Genomic DNA, 21,889 nt, shown 5'->3' on the forward strand with positions numbered 1-21,889 from the left:
GTTAACATCGGGTATAGATTTAAGTGTCAGGAAGTCATTTCTGAAAGTATATGTATGGAGTGTAGCCATGTATGGAAGTGAAACATGGACGATAACTAGTTTGGACAAGAAGAGAATAGAAGATTTCGAAATGTGGTGCTACAGAAGAATGCTGAAGATTAGATGGGTAGATCACATAACTAATGAGGAGGTACTGAATATGATTGGGGAGATGAGGAGTTTGTGGCACAACTTGACTAGAAGAAGGGATCGATTGGTAGGACATGTTCTGAGGCATCAAGGGATCACAAATTTAGTATTGGGAGGCAGCGTGGAGGGTAAAAATCGTAGAGGGAGACCAAGAGATGAATACACTAAGCAGATTCAGAAGGATGTGGGTTGCAGTAGGTACTGTGAGATGAAGCAGCTTGCACAGGATAGAGTAGCGTGGATAACTCCATCACACCAGTCTCAGGACTGAAGACCTCAACAACAACAACAACATTCATGTTCCGACTTAACACATTTTATATGTCTGCTATAGAGAAGTTCCTCTGCAACAATCCTGGATGAGCAGCGATCCAATACCATGAGCAGAGTCTTTGGAGGAGCATATCTGGCGGTGGCAACGTCTATAACAGCCCATAATGGGTTTTAAACATGTGACATTTGTCCTTTCAACCCTGATGTTTTTGAAGAAGCAGATTTTGCTGCCTCTTTGCCTATTGACAGACCTCTTATTACTGAAGAGAGGCCTATGTCTTTCAGTTCAGAAAGACTAAAAACTGTACCAGTTCAATTCACGTTCTTTAATACTGCACCAACTATTCCAGCTCTAATGTCACCGCAACCTACTCCTTTTTTTGTGGTTACTCCTGAAGATGGCAGCCATCCATCCAAATACGTTCAAGTTCATTTGCCGCAGAGGAAGAGGGGCTCAACTACCATCTTAACAAGCAGTCCATTTAAGCAACAACCGACTGAAGAGAAAAATTTTAAAGCAACAAAACGAAAGGAAAACTGAAGGAAGAAGAATGTGCAGAGCACGACAAATAGAATGTGGAGGAAACTTTCTGCCTCAGATAAGCAAAGGGAGACCAACACTAAGAGGAGGAAAGCTTCTCTTCCGGAGGATACATGCAGCGAGGATGAAAACGAAGGAGATGACGCCGAATGCATGTTCTGTGAGGATAAATGGTCTACAAGTGCTGGAGGATGGATATATTGTTCATCTTGTCGTCAATGGTCTCATGAAGAGTGTGCTGGAGTTAATGATGACTGCGGCGATTTCACTTGTGATTTTTGTGTAAACAAATGCAGGAAGTAAACTCATGCAACGATTAGTGCATTTTTCTACCACACTGACGTTTGGAAGTCTTAAATTTAATTTCAAAAAGTTATTTTCAGATTTGTTTGTGATTACGTTTTCATTTCATTCAGTAAATTTTTATAGGCATATATAGTGTATATTCATATTAAAATTAATTTCTACACTGGACTGTGGTTTCCTTTAGGTTTAGAAGCATTTATTTAATATTATTTGCATTTTTTCAAAAAAAAAAAAATGGTTCAAATGGCTCTGAGCACTATGAGACTTAACTTCTAAGGTCATCAGTCCCCTAGAACTTAGAACTACTTAAACCTAACTAACCTAAGGACATCACACACATCCATGCCCGAGGCAGGATTCGAACCTACGACCGTAGCAGTCACGCGGTTCCAGACTGTAGCGCCTTTAACCGCTTGGCCACCACGGCCGGCGGCATTTTTTCACCAAGGGATCCCATTGCCCAGGGTCCTGGGGCAAAGTGGTCACTGTGCATACATTCAAACATTTGTTATTAACATATATGTGTTTAAGTTTATAAAATTGCTAAACAATTATTTTGACATACATACAAAAATAGTTCCAATGGTCAAGTTAGGGACAACAAGTCTGAAAAAGTGTCGATTGTAGTGGTTTATTCCTTAAGGTGACCACATTGCCACAGCCTCCACTATTGTTATAACAGCCTTCGTACAAGAGAAAAAGCCGAAGATTCTGTGCAAAAAGGGAGGAGGATACGCAACGATTAAATCTGAAAGAAGATATATACAAGGATCGACAGGCTTGGACATGATAATGCGAGAGGCGGCCTAAGGAACTGCACACAAAACGAAAAGAAAATCCACAGTAGTTGTGGATTTGAGATTCTGCTGGTGGTGTAAGCTCTTTGTAAGCTAAACATCTAAATGTTGCTAGATCCCACCATGTAACGAAGTAGGCTGCAGGGCCTGCTAACAAGTTGGGGTGCCTCTTACCTATGTCCTCCTCCTTGGTGAGAGACGATCCCACACACAGGCGGATGGCGAGGAGATCGTCGACCTCTACAGGCGTCACCCACATCCGGCCAGAGGCGTTGAGGTAGGCGAGCAGCAGCTCCGTGAGGTGGTTTTGGTGGCACTCAGTAGGGAAGCTCAGCGACTCCAGGCGGAAGCACACCACACCCATCTAGAGCACCAGCCACCATCACTACTTGTCCTTGCGGCATACTGCTTCATATCTGGAAGTCAGGTTACAAATGTGCAGCATAGCTCACGTGAAGAACGTGGAGATGTGGATGGATGGAGGGATGAAATGAGATCCAATAAATTCAATTATGGTTGTCTGAAACAAGGGATAGATCGAAGAGGAGGGTCATGGTATCTTAAACCCACCATCCCACCTCTCTATCATCCCCCACCCAAAGAACACTTTATTTCAAGCATTCCTATTTTTACATACACTGTCTGACGACAAAAGTGAAGCACTCACAAGTGGACGAGGAAACGAAACTAAACTTCACGGTTTGGGAGGGTATGTGATGTTATTTCAGTGATTACAAAATCGAGTCGAATTTACAAGGAACTTATCACTACTGGTGGTCTGGATGCATGTACTGATCCGTTTTGGACCTCTTCTGAGGCAAGCTGACTCATTACTGTTGTAACTCAACCTTGATATTCTCTATACTAACACTGGGATGACGTTCACAAGTGAACTAGTGCAACACATGTTCTGTCGGAGACAGATCCATTCAACATGCTAACCATGGGAGTACATGCAGTCAGTTCATAGTCACACATGCTGTTTGGATGGACGTTGTCTTGTTGAAAAATGGCACCAAAATATGTTTGCATGAGTGTTAATACTGATGATGCAGGATGATCGTGACATATTGTTGTGGCATCAGAGTTTCTTCAATCATTACCATTCATGACATGAAGCAACACACACACACACACACACACACACACACCCAAATGGCCCACCAAATCGAAAAGCCACGAATAACACTGTGTTGTGCCTCTCCAAAACATTGAAAGACTGGGACCTCTACACACGTTGCCGCCATATTATTCACCAACGATGGTCATCTGGGCTAGTGCCGGACCGCGGTTCGTCGCTGAACACAATCTGATATCAAAAAATCAGCAGCCCATGCTTCACGACCACTCCACCCTTCGAACACAGCCATCTGTGTTGTAGTGTTCACGATAGCTCACGCGAGGGACGTAATTCCGTAGTCTGTCCGCTGCTAGTCTCGGACTAAAGGTGTGGGATAATAAAAGTTTATTGCAGCAGCCCAGTCCTCCTTCTTCGATGGCCGACGTAGATGTGAAGAAGTTCGGATGTGCTTGTTGTGCAATAATACGGCGGTCTTCCCATATGGCGGTTAGGCGTGGTCGACTAGAGTTTTGAAGACGAGTATGTCAGCCTGTCCCCACGTTATCACGCAATCCAAAATCGGCCGCTGTCACATCCGAATGCCTGCAAAATTGGATTTTGTATGATTCGACCATCCAGCCAAATAGGGATCCGCGAGAAGGCCACTTCAAAACTGTGTCAGTTTCTGATAACGTTGTCTAACACGAGTACACAGCATTTATATGTCCTTCACAGTGATCAGTGAACATATGAAGCTGTTCACGCCCCTTTTGTATCCTGCCAGTCCCGGTAAAGCACTAAACATGAACAACGCTAATGTATGCTGGTGAGCATTCTACCTGTCTCAGAGAATTTTCGGTTTTGGGATTTCGGTTTTGAAAGAGACATAGGAGTTGGGTTGGGTTATTTGGGGAAAGAGACCAGACAGCCAGGTCATCGGTCTCATCGGATTAGGGAAGGGCGGGGAAGGAAGTCGGCCGTGCCCTTTCAAAGGAACCATCCCGGTATTTGCCTGGAGCGATTTAGGGAAATCACGGAAAACCTAAATCAGGATGGCCGGACGCGGGATTGAACCGTCGTCCTCCTGAATGCGAGTCCGGTGTGCTAACCACTGCGTCACCTCGCTCGGTCTCAGAGAATTGCAACCCTAATTACATACATACCAGCCGAACGTGTGTACGTCTTCCGCGTGCTTCACTTTTATTATTAGGCAGCGGACATTAATATCCAAATTTCTCAGCTAACTTTCAGTGAATAAGGTAGCACGAAAGCGAAGGATCTCGAAAATCGCCAACAGTTCTAAAAAATTACAAGTTATGTTTAACACGGAACACATTTCACTCTGCCTGAGTGCTAGTCTACGTGTATGAGTTTGGAGCATGATGGGACAGCATAAAACGTTCCAACCTGGTAAAGGAGGCTGACCGTACGTGCTGCTCGCAGGTAAACAAATATGTCGTATTTCATGGGTCCACAGGCAGAACTACAGAAGTATATGAATCTGAGTGAGGCAAGACAGAAAGAAAAAAGGCTCTCCGCTGAGAAAAGAATCAGAAAGGTAACCGAACGCTGACGGAAGTAGCTTAAAAAGACAGCCTGAGCAAGCCATAGTCACACACAGAGCCGTACTGCTTGATAAAAGACTAATAATGCTAAGTGTTCACTTCATTCTTATATAGCGTCAGTTACGAAGTTTTCAAAATATTTATTGTTATTTTATAGACGTTTAAATTACTTTCAAGTCACATGTATTTTTCAAATTTTCGGAATAATGATTTTCAAGTGACTTAAAATTCTTAGTAGTTATGCTACACCCTGTACTACGTATTCAAGTAAATAAATTATTATTATAATACTAACTGACAAATCCGGAACTGCCCGGGTATTAATTTTGTCAGTTTTCTATTGGAAACGAAAACAAAAATGTATTGTGTTTCTACTGAAGCAGAGAAAAAATTTCATTACCATGTATTTGACAGCACGCCTTTGAAATTATGAAACAGTCGTAGAGAGAAATATGCATAATGTACAAATGTGTCAGAACAGAATCCAAATTAAGAAACTTGATTCCAGACTTTTACTGTTCGCTTGTTTACAACGCGATTTTGTAAACGTCACTACGGCAACGCCGGTCTACAAATGGCTATTGTCTTCGCCTACAGACGTTTGCGCTTCTCAGTTGAAAGCTTCCAAAATACGACGTCATATCTTTTGAACTATGTGCGTGCGGCTCACTGATATATTTGTGTAGGTACCTTCAGCGGCTTATGTAGATACTGTCAGTGGCATATGTTACTAACAAGGATAATACCAAAGAAGTAATAAATTTGAACGTCATGTATGATTGGGCAGTTTATCGGGCATCTCATTGTTTATGATGTCATATCTCCTAAAGTATGCCAAGTACCTGGTTATTACCCCCACTGGCCGTGCGGTTCTACGCGCTACAGTCTGGAATCGAGCGACCGCTACGGTCGCAGGTTCGAATCCTGCCTCGGGCATGGATGTGTGTGATGTCCTTAGGTTAGTTAGGTTTAATTAGTTCTAAGTTCTAGGGGACTGATGACCTCAGGAGTTAAGTCGCATAGTGCTCAGAGCCATTTGAACCATTACCCCCACAGTGATTGTTGCCTGACAGCAAAGGATGTGGTGGAAATTGTTACAGTAGTTTAGCAGGAATGAGGGAGATATACTGGGGAGACAAAACTCATGGGATAGCGATGTGCTCACATACAGATGCCGGTAGTATCGCATACACCAGGTCAGAAGTGCAGCGCGTTGGCGGAGCTGTTTTTTGTACTCAGCTACTTTATGGGAAAAGGTTTCCGACTAATTGTGACCTCACGAAAGGGAATTAATGAACTTTGAACGCGGAATGACAGCTTGACGCAAGGCACATTTCATTTCGGAAATCGTTAGGAAATTCAATATTCTGAGGTCCACACTGTGTCTCCTTACCTTTTACTCTGTGTAACATACTCTAAAGCTTTGCTGCAGAGCACAGGGAAAAGGTCAGAGGGCCCGCGAATTCTGTCTCCGTTATACGTGCAGTACGACGTGAGCACAATGTAAGCACAAACATTACCTATCTTCCTGTGTAGAAAGATTGTAGGCATAAGATTGATTTCATGATGAAATTATCTTTTATTTGAAATAGTAATAAGTGAAATTAACTGTATATCAAAAGATGTCTTATTATCTGGGAAACTTTTGGGTAAAATTTATCAACACTAATAATAACGACAGTTATATCACTGTAATCGTATTTTCAGGAGCTTTAGAATGCGATTTTTTTTAAAAATGTATATTTTCATTAAAAACATATATCTGCTTCATTACCTCGGTGATACAGAAGTAGATTAAACCTGCCACAAAATTACGTGCCCATTATCTGAATACTAACACATGCCGAAAACTGTGTTTCGGTATCTTGAACGGTCTACGAAAAAAAGGGATGTAAGTCTTAGGTGATTCATCTTGTATACGACGGACTGTGCTTCACATGGACTGCATTTGTGGATGTTCTTTGGAACCTTACTGTGTTTGCTGTTGGTGACTGTTCATATTACTACCGGATTGTCTGACGATACTGCTCACTTCAGTGACTGTACTTCTCAGCAGTGCTTTACATGTTAAGTTTAACTTCTTCATTTGTGAGGGCGTAAGTACTTACCGATCTACAGTTACAAACAATAGACATCTCCAGACGGATGAAAAATACATTAGAAAACATCTAGACGTCGAAAAAAAAATCACCAGGGTAGTACACCTGCCGCTAATCGTATTCTGACAATGTATAATTTCAAGGTTTGAAGTGTGAACTGTGTAACATGCAACAGTACGTAACGTCCCTTCGTTTCGCACTTGGAGATAGCGTGGTGGTGAGCGAAGTCTTACTTGCGGTCGTGACGGGAATCCAGACTCTAGATGCGAGAAAAATTACACGACTTATTGCTCCGAAGATTGTCTAAGAAAAGATTCTTGGTAGACAATGATAAATTTTCTGCATTGCTACACATACAAAATATTCTTAATGAGGGTCATCAGTGTAGTGTAACAGATCATGTCATGCAGTATTGGAGAATACAATACACAAACTAATGTTTACCATGATACATATGCGTGTTTCATATTCGTAATTTCTCTTTTATCCTTATATCACCTTTTAATTTTGCAGTATTTTGAGTAATTTTCTGTAATTTTTCTTTCACTAATACTTATTATTCAGTTAACTGAGAAATTTATATTGTCAATCAATAACAAGCATACTAAAGCAATGTATTGTTAATGTCACTTTTTTTACTATAGTTTAAAATTTTGAGCTAGGTAGATGTAGGAGGCGATATTTAAATGTAGTGTTCTAGTCTTCATTTGGAAAACTTTTTACTTGCCAAGATCGAAAGGAAGGATACAACGAATACGAGTTTCGACCAGTTAAATGGCCATCTTCAGATAACAGAATAGAAAGCAGTGTTTACGTCAGTTATTAAAGAGAGACGCTTTGTCACAATTATGTTTACAATTCCAGACTCAAAAAATGTGCGCCAAAGAAACTGGTATAGGCATGTGTATTCAGAGAGACTGATATGTAAACAGGCAAAATACAGCGCTGCGGTCGGCAAGAAACAACAAATGTCTGGCGCATTTGTCAGTTCGGTCACTGCTGATACAATGGCACGTTATCAAGATTTATGTGAGTTTGAACGTCGTGTTATAGTGGCCGCACGAGCGAAGGGACACAGCATCTCCGAGGTAGCGATGAAGTAGGGTTTTCCCGTACGGCCATTTCACGAACGTACCACGTATGTCAGAAATCTGGTAAAACATCAAATCCCCGACACCGCTGCGGCCGAAAAAAGATCAAGCAAGAACGGGACCAACAGCAACTGTAGAGAAACGTTCATCGTTACAGAAGGGCAAACCTTTCGCAAATAGCTGCAGATTTCAATGCTGGACCATCAACAAGTGTCAGCGTGCGAGCCATTCAACGAAACATCATCAATATGGGATTTCGAAGCCGAAGGTCCACTCGGGTACCCTGTCGACTGCACGACTCAAAGCTTTACGCCTCGCCTGGACCCATCAACATCGACAATGGACAGTTGATGACTGGAAACATGTTGCCTGGTCAGACGAGTCTCGTTTCAAATTGTACCGAGCGGATGAACGTGTACGGTTATGGAAACAAGCTCGTGAATCCACGGACTCTGCATGTCAGTAGGGGACTGTTCAAGCTGCTGGACGTTCTGTAATCGTGTGGGGCGTGTTCAGTTGGAGTGATATGGGACACCTGATACGTCTAGATACGACTCTGACTGGTGACACGTCAGAGTCTTGTCCAATAACCTACATCCATTCATGGCCATTGTGCATTCCGACGGACTTGGACAATTCCAGCAGGAGAATGCGAAACCCCATGCGTCCAAAATTGCTACAGAGTGGCTCCAGGAACACTCTTCTGAGCTTAAACACTTCCGCTGGCCACCAAACTCCACAGACATGAACATTATTGAGCACATCTGGGATGCCTTGCAACGTGCTGCTCAGAAGAGATCTCCATCCCCTCGTACTCTTACGGATTTATGGACAGTCCTGCAAGATTCATGGTGCCCATTCCTTCCATCACTACTTCAGACTTACGGGGGCTCTTCCGTGTATATATGCTATGCACCATTTGATTGTGTGGTATAACAGATATGGCGTTTATCAAAATGATGTATCTGTTATATCACAGAGTCAAATGGTGCGTGGCGTACACATTGTGATTCAGCTATCACTAGCGATGTCATTCAGGGAAAGCCGCAGTGTTATATCTGGCCTTCAAAAACCACGCACGAGATTTTCATATTCTCTCGTTCGCTATGTGCAATTTATCGGTCCTAGAGAAAAAGTGGACAGGACCTTTTTGTTGGAAATTTAATGTGATTAAAATCTGTGCTGGGATACGTATTTTCTAGAGGTCGTAGTTTTAAAGCCATTCAAGATAAACGTAGGAAAGTGACCTTCAAACACACCTCCACTCCTACATTCACACCCCACTAGTCAGGATTTCTACTATGTTATTCATGGCACTCCCTTCTACTACCGTACAACAATTTGCGACTACACAAATTATTTTCTACATAAGGCCTTTTTGGTCTTCGATGGTTGGCCTTATTACGCCATTGGTTTAGTCGGGCAATTACGAATTCTGTAATTGACGTTTGTTTAAATTTTACCTAACGATTTTGTGAATTTCAACATCACAAAATAAACAGTTACATCGCTGTATTACCAGGTCTTCCGACTACGAAACTATTGTGCTTGTAATTGTTAAGTTTGGCTCGAACTGTCAACATAATTGGTTTTTGCGGTAACATTTACAAAAGTAATTTTTCTTCCATTACCTTCACTGTAAGTTTAAGTTAATAATGTTAAAGAAATAGCCGATTATGCTGGTGGCATAATAGCCCCGTCAATAGATACTAAAAAAGGACGAATATTGGGAACATTTTACATGTGACACCTCAAATTATAGAGGAGTATTAATTGTTATTTTTTGATTTGAAGATGGTCGTTTGAGGCGGTCTGACCCCGCATCCGTAAAGGTACTGTTGATTATGTCATAAAATAAAAAAAGAAACATTTTTTTTTTCGGCCGGGCCCGTAGCATAGAATACGTCATAATATGACATTTTATAATGAATTAATCCGGGCGACCAGCAAATAGTTTAATTAATAGTGCTTCTTTCTTACTATAATCTTGTTTCAGCTATAGCGCCACTTTGAACTAAATCTATAGATGTTAAATTTGCTTAGTCTACTTACGTTTACAAAAGTTGCACATAAAGGTCAAATTACATATGTACTTACGTGAAGTTGGAACAGATGACCATATTGCATCAGTGAGTAAACTGTCGACTGTCTGTTTATTGCTAGATTGCCATAAGTCACGTAATTTCTCTTTGTGTACACTTTTATTATTGTGAAATGCTTTTGACAGCTGTATTCTCGTTGATGCTTTATGTTTACAGTGTAATATTTGAGAATCAGTGATGATAGTTATGTTTCACTGATATTATAATCTTGTTACGATTTGATATCAATGGTTACATTTCTGTTTTCGTTTACAGTGTGTTCTTATCTGTTATCGATTTCCAAATGTCCCCAAAATTTTCTAGATAATGTTTATGTCTAAGCTCGTGTGATGACTGCACTTAATTCTATATCGGTCAAACGGGACGAAACTTCAGCATTAGACTTAAAGAACACATAAGAAATTGCGACAGCAATCAATCAAGCTTTTATCTTCATGTAAAAAAACAAAATCACAAATCAAAGCACATCGAAAATTCATTACAAGTTCTACACAAAATATCAAAAGGGTGCGCTCTGAACACTCTTGAAGTATTAGACGTATATACACACACGAAAAATCATCCAAGCGATATTCTCAATGAAAAAATCTATCTTAAACAAAAAAAACCTATCTAGAATATTTTACTGACATTTTGGATATCGAGAACAAATCAAAACACACAGTAAAAGAAAGCAAAAAAATAACCGTAGGTACAAATCATAACAAAATATTGAAACACAAATAACATCCCTGACTAGCAAAGATTGCACTGTAAACATAAAACATCAACGAGGATAAACTGTCAAGATAGCTGTCAAAAGTATTTCACGAAAAAATTCTACACAAATAGGAAATACACTACTGGCCATTAAAATTGCGACACCAAGAAGAAATGCAGATGATAAACAGGTATTCATTGGACAAATATATTATACTAGAACTGACATGTGATTACATTTTCACGCAATTTGGGTTCGTAGATCCTGGGAAATCAGTAGCCAGAACAACCACATCTGGGCGTAATAACGGCCTTCATATGCCTGGGCATTGAGTCAAACAGAGCTTGGATGGCGTGTACAGGTACAGCTGCCCATGCAGCTTCAACACGAAACCACAGTTCGTGAAGAGTAGTGACTGGTGTATTGTGACGAACCAGGTGCTCGGCCACCATTGACCAGACGTTTTCATTTGGTGAGAGATCTGGAGAATATGCTGGCCAGGGCAGCAGTCGAACATTTTCTGTATCCAGAAAGGCCCGTACAGGACCTGTAACATGCGGTCGTGCATTATCCTGCTGAAATGTATGGTTTCTCAGGGATCGAATGAAGGGTAGCGCCACGAGTCGTAACACGAATGCGGCCCTCATTATGCTGTAAACAGAACCTGGATTCATCCGAAAAATGACGTTTTGCCATTCGTGCACCCAGGTTCGTCGTTGAGTACACCATCGCAGGTGCTCCCGTCTGTGATGCAGCGTCAAGAGTAACTGCAGCCATGGTCTCAGAGCTGATAGTCAATGCTGCTGCAAACGTCGTCGAACTGTTCGTGCAGATGGTTGTTGTCTTGCAAACGTCCACATGTGTTGACTCAGGGATCGAGACGTGGCTGCACGTTCCGTTACAGCCATGCGGATAAGATGCCTGTCATGTCGACTGCTAGTGATACGAGGCCGTCGGGATCCAGCACGGCGTTCCGTATTACCCTCCTGAGCCCACCGATTCCATATTATATTCTGCTAACAGTCATTGTATGTCGACCGACGCGAGCAGCAATGTCAGGATACGATAAACCGCAATCGCGATAGGCTACAATCCGACCTTTATCAAAATCGGAAACGTGATGGTACGCATTTCTCCTCCTTACACGAGGCGTCACAACAACGTTTCACCAGGCAACGCCGGTCAACTGCTGTTTGTGTAAGAGAAATCGGTTGGAAACTTTCCTCATGTCAGCACGTTGTAGGTGTCGCCACCGGCGCCAACGTTGTGTGAATGCTCTGAAAAGCTAATCATTTGCATATCACAGGATCTTCTTCCTGTCGGTTAAATTTCGCGCCTGTAGCACGTCATCTTCGTGGTGTAACAATTTTAATGGCCCGTAGTGTACGTGACTTATAACAACAAACAGGCAGTCGACTGTTTACTCACTGATGCAATATGGACGTCTATTCCCACTAGACGTTAGTTTATATGTAAATTGCTCTTTCTGTACTACTTTTATAAACGTAAGTATACTCACCAAAGTTACAGGTTTACCTGAGAATGGCGCTATAGTCAAAACAAGCTTGTAATAAGGAAGAAGTGCTACTAATTAAACTATTTGCAACTTGCCTGGAATAATTCATTATAAAAAGAAACACTGAAATAGACCAGGATTTTAGTAGGACACGTGATGGACCGCGTACAAATCTGCCATGGGTTAGGTTAGACAAGTGCTCGCGACTCACCTTGGCACTGTCCATGACTCTGAAGCGCTTGTCCCCACGCAGCAAATCCTCGAACAGTTTGGCGAGTGAGCAGTGGTTGCGTATGCGGTCCTGGAGGGCGGCTATGCCGAACTTGCGGAAGGTGAACCAGAGCTTGAGGGCGCGGAAGCGGCGCTCGCGGGGCAGCCCCCAGTGGCGGAAGTCGAGGACCGGGTTGTCGCGCTCCTGCTGCGCCTGCAGGGGGTGCGTCGAGAACGCCTCGACCAGCTGGAAGTAGTCGCGCACCCACAGGCAGGCGCAGTCGAAGTTGACCGGCAGCCACTTGTCCGCGCTCACGTTGATCGAGTTGGCGCGGCCCATGCCGTCGGCCAAGTGGCGCATCTCGGGGCAGATAAGCGCGTTGCCCGCGTACGTGGCGTCCACGTGCAGCCAGACGGCGGTCTTGCGCCGGCACTCCATCGCGATCTCGTGCAGGTTGTCGAATGCGCACGTGGTCTGCGTGCCCAGCGTCGCGCACACGAAACACGGCATCAGCCCGTTGTGCTCGTCTTGATCCATCGCCTGTCGAAACCCGTTCCTCAACATTTATTTATTTATTTAGCGTATGGCGCTACACACATGGTCAACACTTATTACATTATGAAATTATATGATAAAATACACTATAGAATACATAAATGAAGGATACATAGTCAGATAAAATATAATACATAAACACAATAAAAAGTAACATCACACCAGATATTTTGCTTTACACAAGACTTCAAATTCTGACGTCCAAATTGGCGATCCGTTCGAGGCAGGGCGGTGTGGCGTTCAAGAAGTCAGCCCGACTACCCTGGTAGGCTCTTAATTCACAGTCCTGGGCGATGTGCTGCATTGTTTGATTAGGTGCCCCACAGTCACAGTTAGGGCTGGGAAGCTTTCCCCACTTGTGTAGATTGTGTGCACATAGTCCATGTCCTGTTCGGATTCTGTTTAGGCTTTTCCTTAGCTGTCGTGGAAGTTCAAAGCCCTTAGGTTTCTCTGGTGGACAGATAAGTTCACGGTTGTCAGGGGAAGCACTATCACTCTAGCTCTCGTGCCATGCAGAAGTTGGCAGCTGAGAGCTGTTGGGCCAGTCTTAAAGGGAGATTTCTGGAGCGGAGTCGTGTTCTTTCCAAAGTTGGGACATCTTCATGGATAGGAAGTAGGGGGTTATTTATTATTTTTTGTGTATTCCTTCATCAGAGCTTCCTGTCTTCGTAGGGAAGGTGGAGCTATATGACTAAGTATTGGAAGCCAATATAGTGGGGTAGTCTTTATGCATCCAGTTATGGCTCTCATAGCAGCGTTGAGCTGGGTGTCCACCTTGTTTACATGCTTGCTGGTTAACCACGCTGGTGCTCAGTACTCGGCTGCAGAGTACACTAAGGCGAGTGCAGAGGTTCGTAGTGTGTCTGCTGCTGCTCCCCAGTTAGTGCTGCAGAGCCTCTGAATGAGGTTGTTCCGTGAGCTTATTTTATGATATACATTTTCCAGGTGTCTTTTGAAGGATAATGGATAATGTCCTATCTAGAATGACCCCCAGGTACTCTGGATATGGCTGATATCGCAGTTTACTGTTATTCATATGAACCTTCAGCTCATATCCCACCATTCTGTTGTTCAAATGAAAACGGCTGACTTCAGTCTTGGTGGGATTTGGTATTAGCTTCCATTTGGTGAAATACTCATGCATTTTGTTTAGGTCAGTTGCGAGGATGTTTTCAGTGTCTTCAAACTGCTTGCTTTGGATAGCTAGGGCCATATCATCAGCATAGCTGACCTTCCTTGAGATGGTTTCAGGCAGGTCAGACAGTAAAGATTAAAGAGCATTGGTGCTAAAACTGATCCTTGAGGCAGTCCATTGTTCAGTTTCCCCATGCGGTTCTAGGTGCTACAGTCTGGAGCCGAGCGACGGCTACGGTCGCAGGTTCGAATCCTGCCTCGGGCATGGATGTGTGTGATGTCCTTAGGTTAGTTAGGTTTAATTAGTTCTAAGTTCTAGGCGACTGATGACCTCAGAAGTTAAGTCGCATAGTGCTCAGAGCCATTTTTGTTCAGTTTCCTCTGTTTGTTTATGTCATTACCCTGTATCACCTGGAAGTATCTATCCGAAAGCATGTTGTTGATAAGTCTCAGTGTCATACGGCAGGGGATTACTTTTATCAGTTTATGTAGAAGTCCGTCCTTCCATACAGTGTCATAGGCAGCTATTAGGCCTATGAAAGCTACCGCAGTCTTTTTTGTTTTTTCTTTGTTTTTGAAAACCTGCTTCAATATATGTCGTTAGACTTAGAACCTCAACAAATCGCGCGTGTCGCACCCCTTTTTCGCTTTACCCTTGGATGCATAACAGAGATCTTTTAGACCTGACAACCATTGATTCTCTCAATAAATTGTTTTAAAATTAATTTATTTTAATTTATGTCCTGTGTAATCCTTGAGAATACAACTGACTTGCTTGTGTGTTAAAAGGCAAATTATTATTTTATGTACGTTGTAGTCCTACTCGTATAATGCACAACAGGGGTCTTTTAGACCCCGTAGCAAGCCAGCTGCCTTTCCGATTAGTAGCTAGATTACAGGTAACATTTATCTGTTTGTCGCAGTTATATTCTTTACTAAGTGGTCAGAAACACAAAGTTACATTCCAGTAGTCAACTGAAAGTGAGAGTATTTCTAAGTGCCAAAACACATTTAGACGAACATACGAGGTTTGGAACTTAAATAGTGGCAACTATTTATTCACAACAGATATAAAAGAGTTGCATGTTTGCACCTGTTACTGTCCTTCAAAGTAATCACCAGCGTAGTGTCGAACCCGTTGTCAGCGATGTGGAAGGCGTGGCAGGCCGTTAGCAGAGCCTGTTCTGTTGATGGTGCGAAAGGAGCGGTCTACTGCCTGTCTAATCCCTGGAACAGGTCTCAAGCGAATGCCACGAAGTGGTTCCTTCATCTTCGGAATCAAATCAAAGTCACAAGGACTGAGGTCCGGGGAGTATGGTGGATGGTACAGTACTTCCAAGTCCCATTGACCGAACAGAGCAGCCACAGCTTGCGCTGTATGCGTCCGCGCATTGTCGTGCAAAATTATGTATGCGTTGCGCAGAAAGTGTCGCCACTTCTTTCGCAAAGCTGGTCGTAGGTGATGCTCCAAAAACAAACAGTAATACTGTGCACTGACGGTATGCCGTGGAGGAACGTAATGCGACAGGATAACACCATCGTAGTCGTACACGAGAATCACCATAACTTTACACCGCTCCATTCGAATCATCAACAGAACAGTCTCTGCTAACGGTATACTACGCCCTCAACATCGCTGGCAACGGGTTCTACACAACGCTGGTGACTACTCTGAAGGACAGTAACAGGTGCAAACACGTAACTCTTTTGTATCGGTTGTGAATAAGTAGTTGCCACTATTTAAGTTCCCACCTCGTAATTGTTGTATCATAAACACAATAACTACTTAAGAAACAACTATTCCTTACCTAGGACATAATTACGTACCCTACTGCCTGTAAAGATGAAAGAACATCTGAAGTCAGCACATGTGATCGAAACTTTAAACGAATTATTACTGGATGGCTTGAAGATGCAGCTCTATTTGATCAAGCAGACAGCAGAGATTCAGATACTGATGGTCATCAGGATAATGAACCAACATCTTATAGCGTCCCAGGTGAAAGACGTAGTGAAGAATTAGATGATACAAACTACAAAATTGTTGATTTTCTTACCGGTCAGTATGGAACTCAGCACAGTAAATCACTGCCGCCAATAAGCGGAGTACGAGAACACAGTTAGAGGTAGCGTAACTTTTAAATAAAGGAAAATACACTCGATATGAAGGTTGTAATGACCTGAGCAATTTTATAATCATCATTTTCAGCTGAAAGGCAATACTACATTGTGTGGCCAAAAAGAACAAACGTGTGATGTTGTTAAGCCTCTGCAAAACAGCACCAGTGTAGGTGAAAGATGTAAAAACAACATTATTGTATAATGAACGTACATCAGGTGTTGATTCTCTTCACCAGAGGGCAAGTATATGTACTTGGAAGAGAGTCTCAAGAAGATGGTATCTTTTCATGAGGACAAACGTACTGGAAGCAATAGCAATAAATATATTGTGCCTATTTTCACTGTAATAGCCCATGTACATGGAAGGCAGATCTGATAGAAGCTAAGCTTTTCTCATATATAGTGGAGAATGAATAAGCCAAACCTCGAAAGCAAAGTAGTATAAGCCACGGCAAGTTATGGAATTAGTAGCCGATGGGCTAAGATTGCGTCATTGGAAGATCTCAAAAGGAAGATACTTCATGAGTCCACATCTATCAGACAGAGAAGCGATCAGTCATCCTGAAAATGCACAACAAAATTATTGCAAACAACATAGTGAAATTATTTGTGAAGAGCATTACTTTTAATGAGCAAATATTCTGGCGTGGATCAGTAAAATTAACAGTTAGTTATTCAGTTCTGGAAAACTGTAATATAGTTTGTAATATTGTACTTCACTTTATACTAAAATAATAGTCATTATATCATAATAAATACTTTCTTATACATTCTGCGTCACTAAACCATTCAAAAGCTTATAACATCTCCTTTAGTACTAGCATTTAGTACTGGTTTCAAGCTAGGAGTCTCAAAGGCCCCTCTTATGCATTTTTGCTACTCCAGCGACTCATGCATCCAAGGATTAACCACGGTGCCTAAGAACAACGAACGTAATATTAGTCACCCCGTTCAAAGAGTGACCTTAAAAGGAAAGACCACCTAAAGAAATATCTGGCAAAAGCAGATGACAGACTGAGATTCATAGGAAGAATCTTAGTGAAACGTAAGTCATCCACGAACGAAGTAGCATATAGCGCTTGTTCGACTGATTGTTGAGTATTGTTCATCTGTCTGGGACCCTTAGCAGGACTGGTAGATGAGAGAGGGAGAGAGAGAGAGAGAGGGAGAGAGAGAAGATCCAACGAAGAGCGGCGCGTTTCGTCACGGAATCGTTTAGTCGGCGCCGGAGCGTTACAGAGATGCTCAACATATTCCAGTGGCAGACGTTACAAGAGAGGCGTCGTGCATCACGAACAGATTTACTATTGAAATTTCGAGAGATCACTTTCCGGGAAGAAGCGAACAACATGTTATTTCCTTCCATATACATCTCGTGAAATGACCGCGACGAGAAAATTAGGGAACTTAGAGCTAATACAGAGACTTACTGACGGTCTCCCCAAGCGCCATTCGTCAGTGGAACAGTTAGTGCTAGTAGAAGTACTCTCCGCCACACATAATTAGGTGGCTTGCGACGTATGACGTAGATGTAGATGTGCGCTATGGGGCGCTTTAGATGATGCAGGACTTGTGTCAGGCGGTCATGTGATCCTTGTTAGGTTATTGTTCTCACGGCTAGTCCGAATATCAATATGTGCTCATGATACTAGCAAGCAATGGCGTCACTGCGTTGTGAGAATAAGAGAAACTGCATTTCTGGCAACAAGAAGGAGTTGCTTTGCCGTGTGCTTAGCGCCGCGGGCAGTGGTTGTCAAATGGCAAAGCCGTTGGCGAGCTGGCGCTGTGAATGACTGTACGGGCCGTTGCAAGCATTTGGTTTTGAGATCATTCGCGCGAAACGGTTCAAGGTTTTAATCAAATTGCTGATCAGGCAGCACTATTAATATTATGCTAGTTGCACCCATTTTCCTCTTATATGTAGTCGCGCTGCACCTGTGAGGCGCTTCATCAGTTCCTATCAGTAAAAATAATTCCCAAGCTACCGCGCGCTTGGTAAACTCACGGATAGAGTAGGAACTGACAAATTTAATTAAATACTAAACTTTAATACATTTGAAAGTGAAAGTGATTAGGTATGCTACGCGTCTGAACGTCCCTATGAACCATGGACCTAGCCGTTGGTGGGGAGGCTTGCGTGCCTCAGCGATACAGATAGTCGTACCGTAGGTGCAATCACAATGGAGGGGTATCTGTTGAGAGGCCAGACAAACGTGTGGTTCCTGACGAGGGGCAGCAGCCTTTTCAGTAGTTGCAGGGGCTACAGTCCGGATGACTGACTGATCTGGCCTTGTAACAATAACCAAAACGGCCTTCCTGTGCTGGTACTGCGAACGGCTAAAAGCAAAGGGAAACAACAGCCACAATTTTTTCCCGAGGGGATGCACCTTTACTGTATGGTTAAATGATGATGGCGTCCTCTTGGGTAAAATGTTCCAAAGGTAAAATAGTCTACCATTCGGATCTCCGTGTGGGGACTACTCAGAAGGACGTTGTTTTCAGGAGAAAGAAAACTGGCGTTCTACGGGTCAGAGGGTGGAATGTCAGATCCCTTAATCGGGCAGATAGGATAGAAAATTTAAAAAGGGAAATGGATAGGTTAAAGTTAGATACAGTGGGAATTAGTGAAGTTTGGTGGCCGGGGGAAAAAGGCTTCTGCCGGCCGCGGTGGCCGTGCGGTTCTGGCGCTGCAGTCCGGAACCGCGGGACTGCTACGGTCGCAGGTTCGAATCCTGCCTCGGGCATGGGTGTGTGTGATGTCCTTAGGTTAGTTAGGTTTAACTAGTTCTAAGTTCTAGGGGACTAATGACCTCAGCAGTTGAGTCCCATAGTGCTCAGAGCCATTTGAACCATTTTTTTTGATATAAATACAAAATCAAATAGGAGTGATGCAGGAGTAGGTTTAATAATGAATAAAAACACAGGAATGCGAATAAGCTACTACAAACACTATAGTGAAGGAATTATTGTGGCCAAGATAGACGCGGGGCCCACGCCTACCACAGTAGTACAAGTTTATATGCCAATTAGCTCTGCAGATGACAAAGAGGTTGATGAAATGTATGATGAGATAAAAGAAATTATTCAGATAATGAAGGGAGACGAAAATTTAATAGTCATGGCTGACTGGAATTCGTCAGTAGGAAAAGGGAGTGAAGGAAACGAAGTAGGTGAATATGGACTGGGGGTAAGAAACGAAAGAGGAAGCCGCCTGGTAGAATTTTGCACAGAGTACAACTTAATCATAGCTAACACTTGGTTCAAGAATCATCGAAGAAGGTTGTATACGTGGAAGAAGCCTGGAGATACTAGAAGGTATCAGATAGATTATATAATGGTAAGGCAGAGATTTAGGAACCAGGTTTTACACTGTAAGAAATTTCCAGGTGCAGATGTGGACTCTGGTCACAATCTATTGGTTATGAACTGTAGATTAAAACTGAAGAAACTGGAAAAAGGTGGGAATTTAAGGAGATGGGACGTGGATAAATTGAAAGAACAAGAGGTTGCAGAGTGTTTCAGGGAGAGCATTAGGGAACGATTGACAGGAATTGGGGAAAGAAATAGAGTAGAAGAAGAATGGGTAGCTTTGAGAGATGAAATAGTGAAGGCAGCAGAGGATCAAGTAGGTAAAAAGACGAGGGCTAGTAGAAGTCCTTGGGTAACAGAAGAAATATTGAACTTATTTGATGAAAGGAGGAAATATAAAAATGAAGTAAATGAAGCAGGCAAAAAGGAATACAAACGCCTCAAAAATGAGATCGACAGGAAGTGCAAAATGGCTAAGCGGGGATAGCTACAGGACAAATGTAAGGATGTAGAGGCTATCTCACTAGGCCTACAGGAAAATTAAAGAGACTTTTGGAGAAAAGAGAACCACTTGCATAAATATCAGGAGCTCAGATGGAAACCCAGTTCCAGCAAACAAGGGAAATCAGAAAGGCGGAAGGAGTATATAGAGGGTCTATGCAGGGCGATATTCCTGAGGACAATATTATGGAAATGGAAGAGGAGGTAGATGAAGATGAAATGGGAGATATGATACTGCGTGAAGAGTTTTACAGGGCACTGAAAGATCTAAGTTGAAACAAGACCCCGGGAGTAGACAAAATTCCATTAGAATTACTGATGGCCTTGGGAGAACCAGACCAGCTGGTGAGCAAGATGTATGAGACAGGCGAAATACCCTCAGACTTAAAGAAGAATATAATAATTCCAATCGCAAAGAAAACAGGTATTGACAGATGTGAAAATTACCGAACTATCAGTTTAATAAGCCACAGCTGCAAAATACTAACGCGAATTCCTTACAGACGAATGGAAAAACTGGTAGAAGCCGACCTCGGGGAAGATGAGTGTGGATTCCGTAGAAATGTTGGAACACGTGAGGCAATACTGACCCTACGACTTATCTTAGAAAATAGACTAAGGAAAGGCAAACCTACGTTTCTAGTATTTCTAGACTTAGAGAAAGCTTTTGAAAATGTTGACCGGAGTACTCTCATTCAAATTCTGAAGGTGGCAGGGGTAGAATACAGGGAGCGAAAGGCTATTTACAATCTGTACAGAAACCAGATGGCAGTTATAAGAGTTGAGGGGCATGAAAGGGAAGCAGTGGTTGGGGAGGGTGTGAGACAGGGTTGTAGCCTATCCCAGATGTTATTCAATCTGTATATTGAGCAAGCAGTAAAGGAAACAAAATAAAAATTTTGAGCAGGAATTAAAATCCATGGAAAAGAAATAAAAACTTTGAGGTTGCCGATGACATTGTAATTCTGTCAGAGACAGCAAAGGACCTGGAAGAGCAGCTAAACGCAATGGACCGTGTCTTGAAAGGAGGATATAAGATGAACATCAACAAAGGCAAAACGAGGATAATGGAGTGTATTCGAATTAAGTCGGGTGATGCTGAGGGAATTAGATTAGGAAATGAGACGCTTAAAGTAGTAAAGGAGTTTTGCTATTTAGGGAGTAAAATAACTGCTGATGGTCGAAGTAGAGAGGATATAAAATGTAGACCGGCAATGGCAAGGAAAGTGTTTCTGAAGAAGAGAAATTTGTTAACATCGCGTATAGATTTAAGTGTCAGGAAGTCGTTTCTGGAAGTATGTGTATGGAGTGTAGCCATGTATGGAAGTGAAACATGGAAGATAAATAGTTTGGACGAGAAGAGAATAGAAGCTTTCGAAATGTGGTGCTACAGAAGAATGCTGAAGATTAGATGGGTAGGTCACATAACTAATGAGGAGGTATTGAATGGAATTGGGGAGAAGAGGAGTTTGTGGCACAACTTGACTAGAAGAAGGGATAGATTGGTAGGACATATTCTGAGGCATCAAGGGATCATCAATTTAGTATTGGAGGGCAGCGTGGAGGGTAAAAATCGTAGAGGGAGACCAAGAGATGAATACACTAAGTAGATTCAGAAGGATGTAGGTTTCAGTAGGTACTGGGAGATGAAGAAGCTTGCACAGGATAGAGTAGCATGGAGAGCTGCATCAAACCAGTCTCTGGACTGTAGACCACAACAAACAACAACAACTCGTCTGAAGTGATACAGACCGCAATCGCAGGAATGCTGCTCTCTAGTGCAACGGAAGTTAAGAGGCTTGACCACTGCGCATGTCAG

General features: G+C 42.6%; 1 protein-coding gene across 1 annotated transcript in view; it reads right to left on the minus strand.

Annotated features, from left to right (window-relative positions):
• LOC126252243 (aromatic-L-amino-acid decarboxylase-like) overlaps positions 1-21,889 on the minus strand; it is a 41,667-nt gene that overhangs the window by 13,583 nt on the left and 6,195 nt on the right. Inside the window, exons 2-3 of the mRNA XM_049953116.1 lie at positions 12,451-12,990; positions 2,281-2,470 (exon numbers count right to left, since the gene is read on the minus strand). Of these exons, the coding sequence (XP_049809073.1) occupies positions 2,281-2,470; positions 12,451-12,990 (730 nt within the window). The remainder of the gene's footprint in view (positions 1-2,280; positions 2,471-12,450; positions 12,991-21,889) is intronic.

The sequence above is a fragment of the Schistocerca nitens genome, chromosome 4 (genome assembly GCF_023898315.1).
Source record: "Schistocerca nitens isolate TAMUIC-IGC-003100 chromosome 4, iqSchNite1.1, whole genome shotgun sequence".
Taxonomy (NCBI): Eukaryota; Metazoa; Arthropoda; class Insecta; order Orthoptera; family Acrididae; genus Schistocerca; species Schistocerca nitens.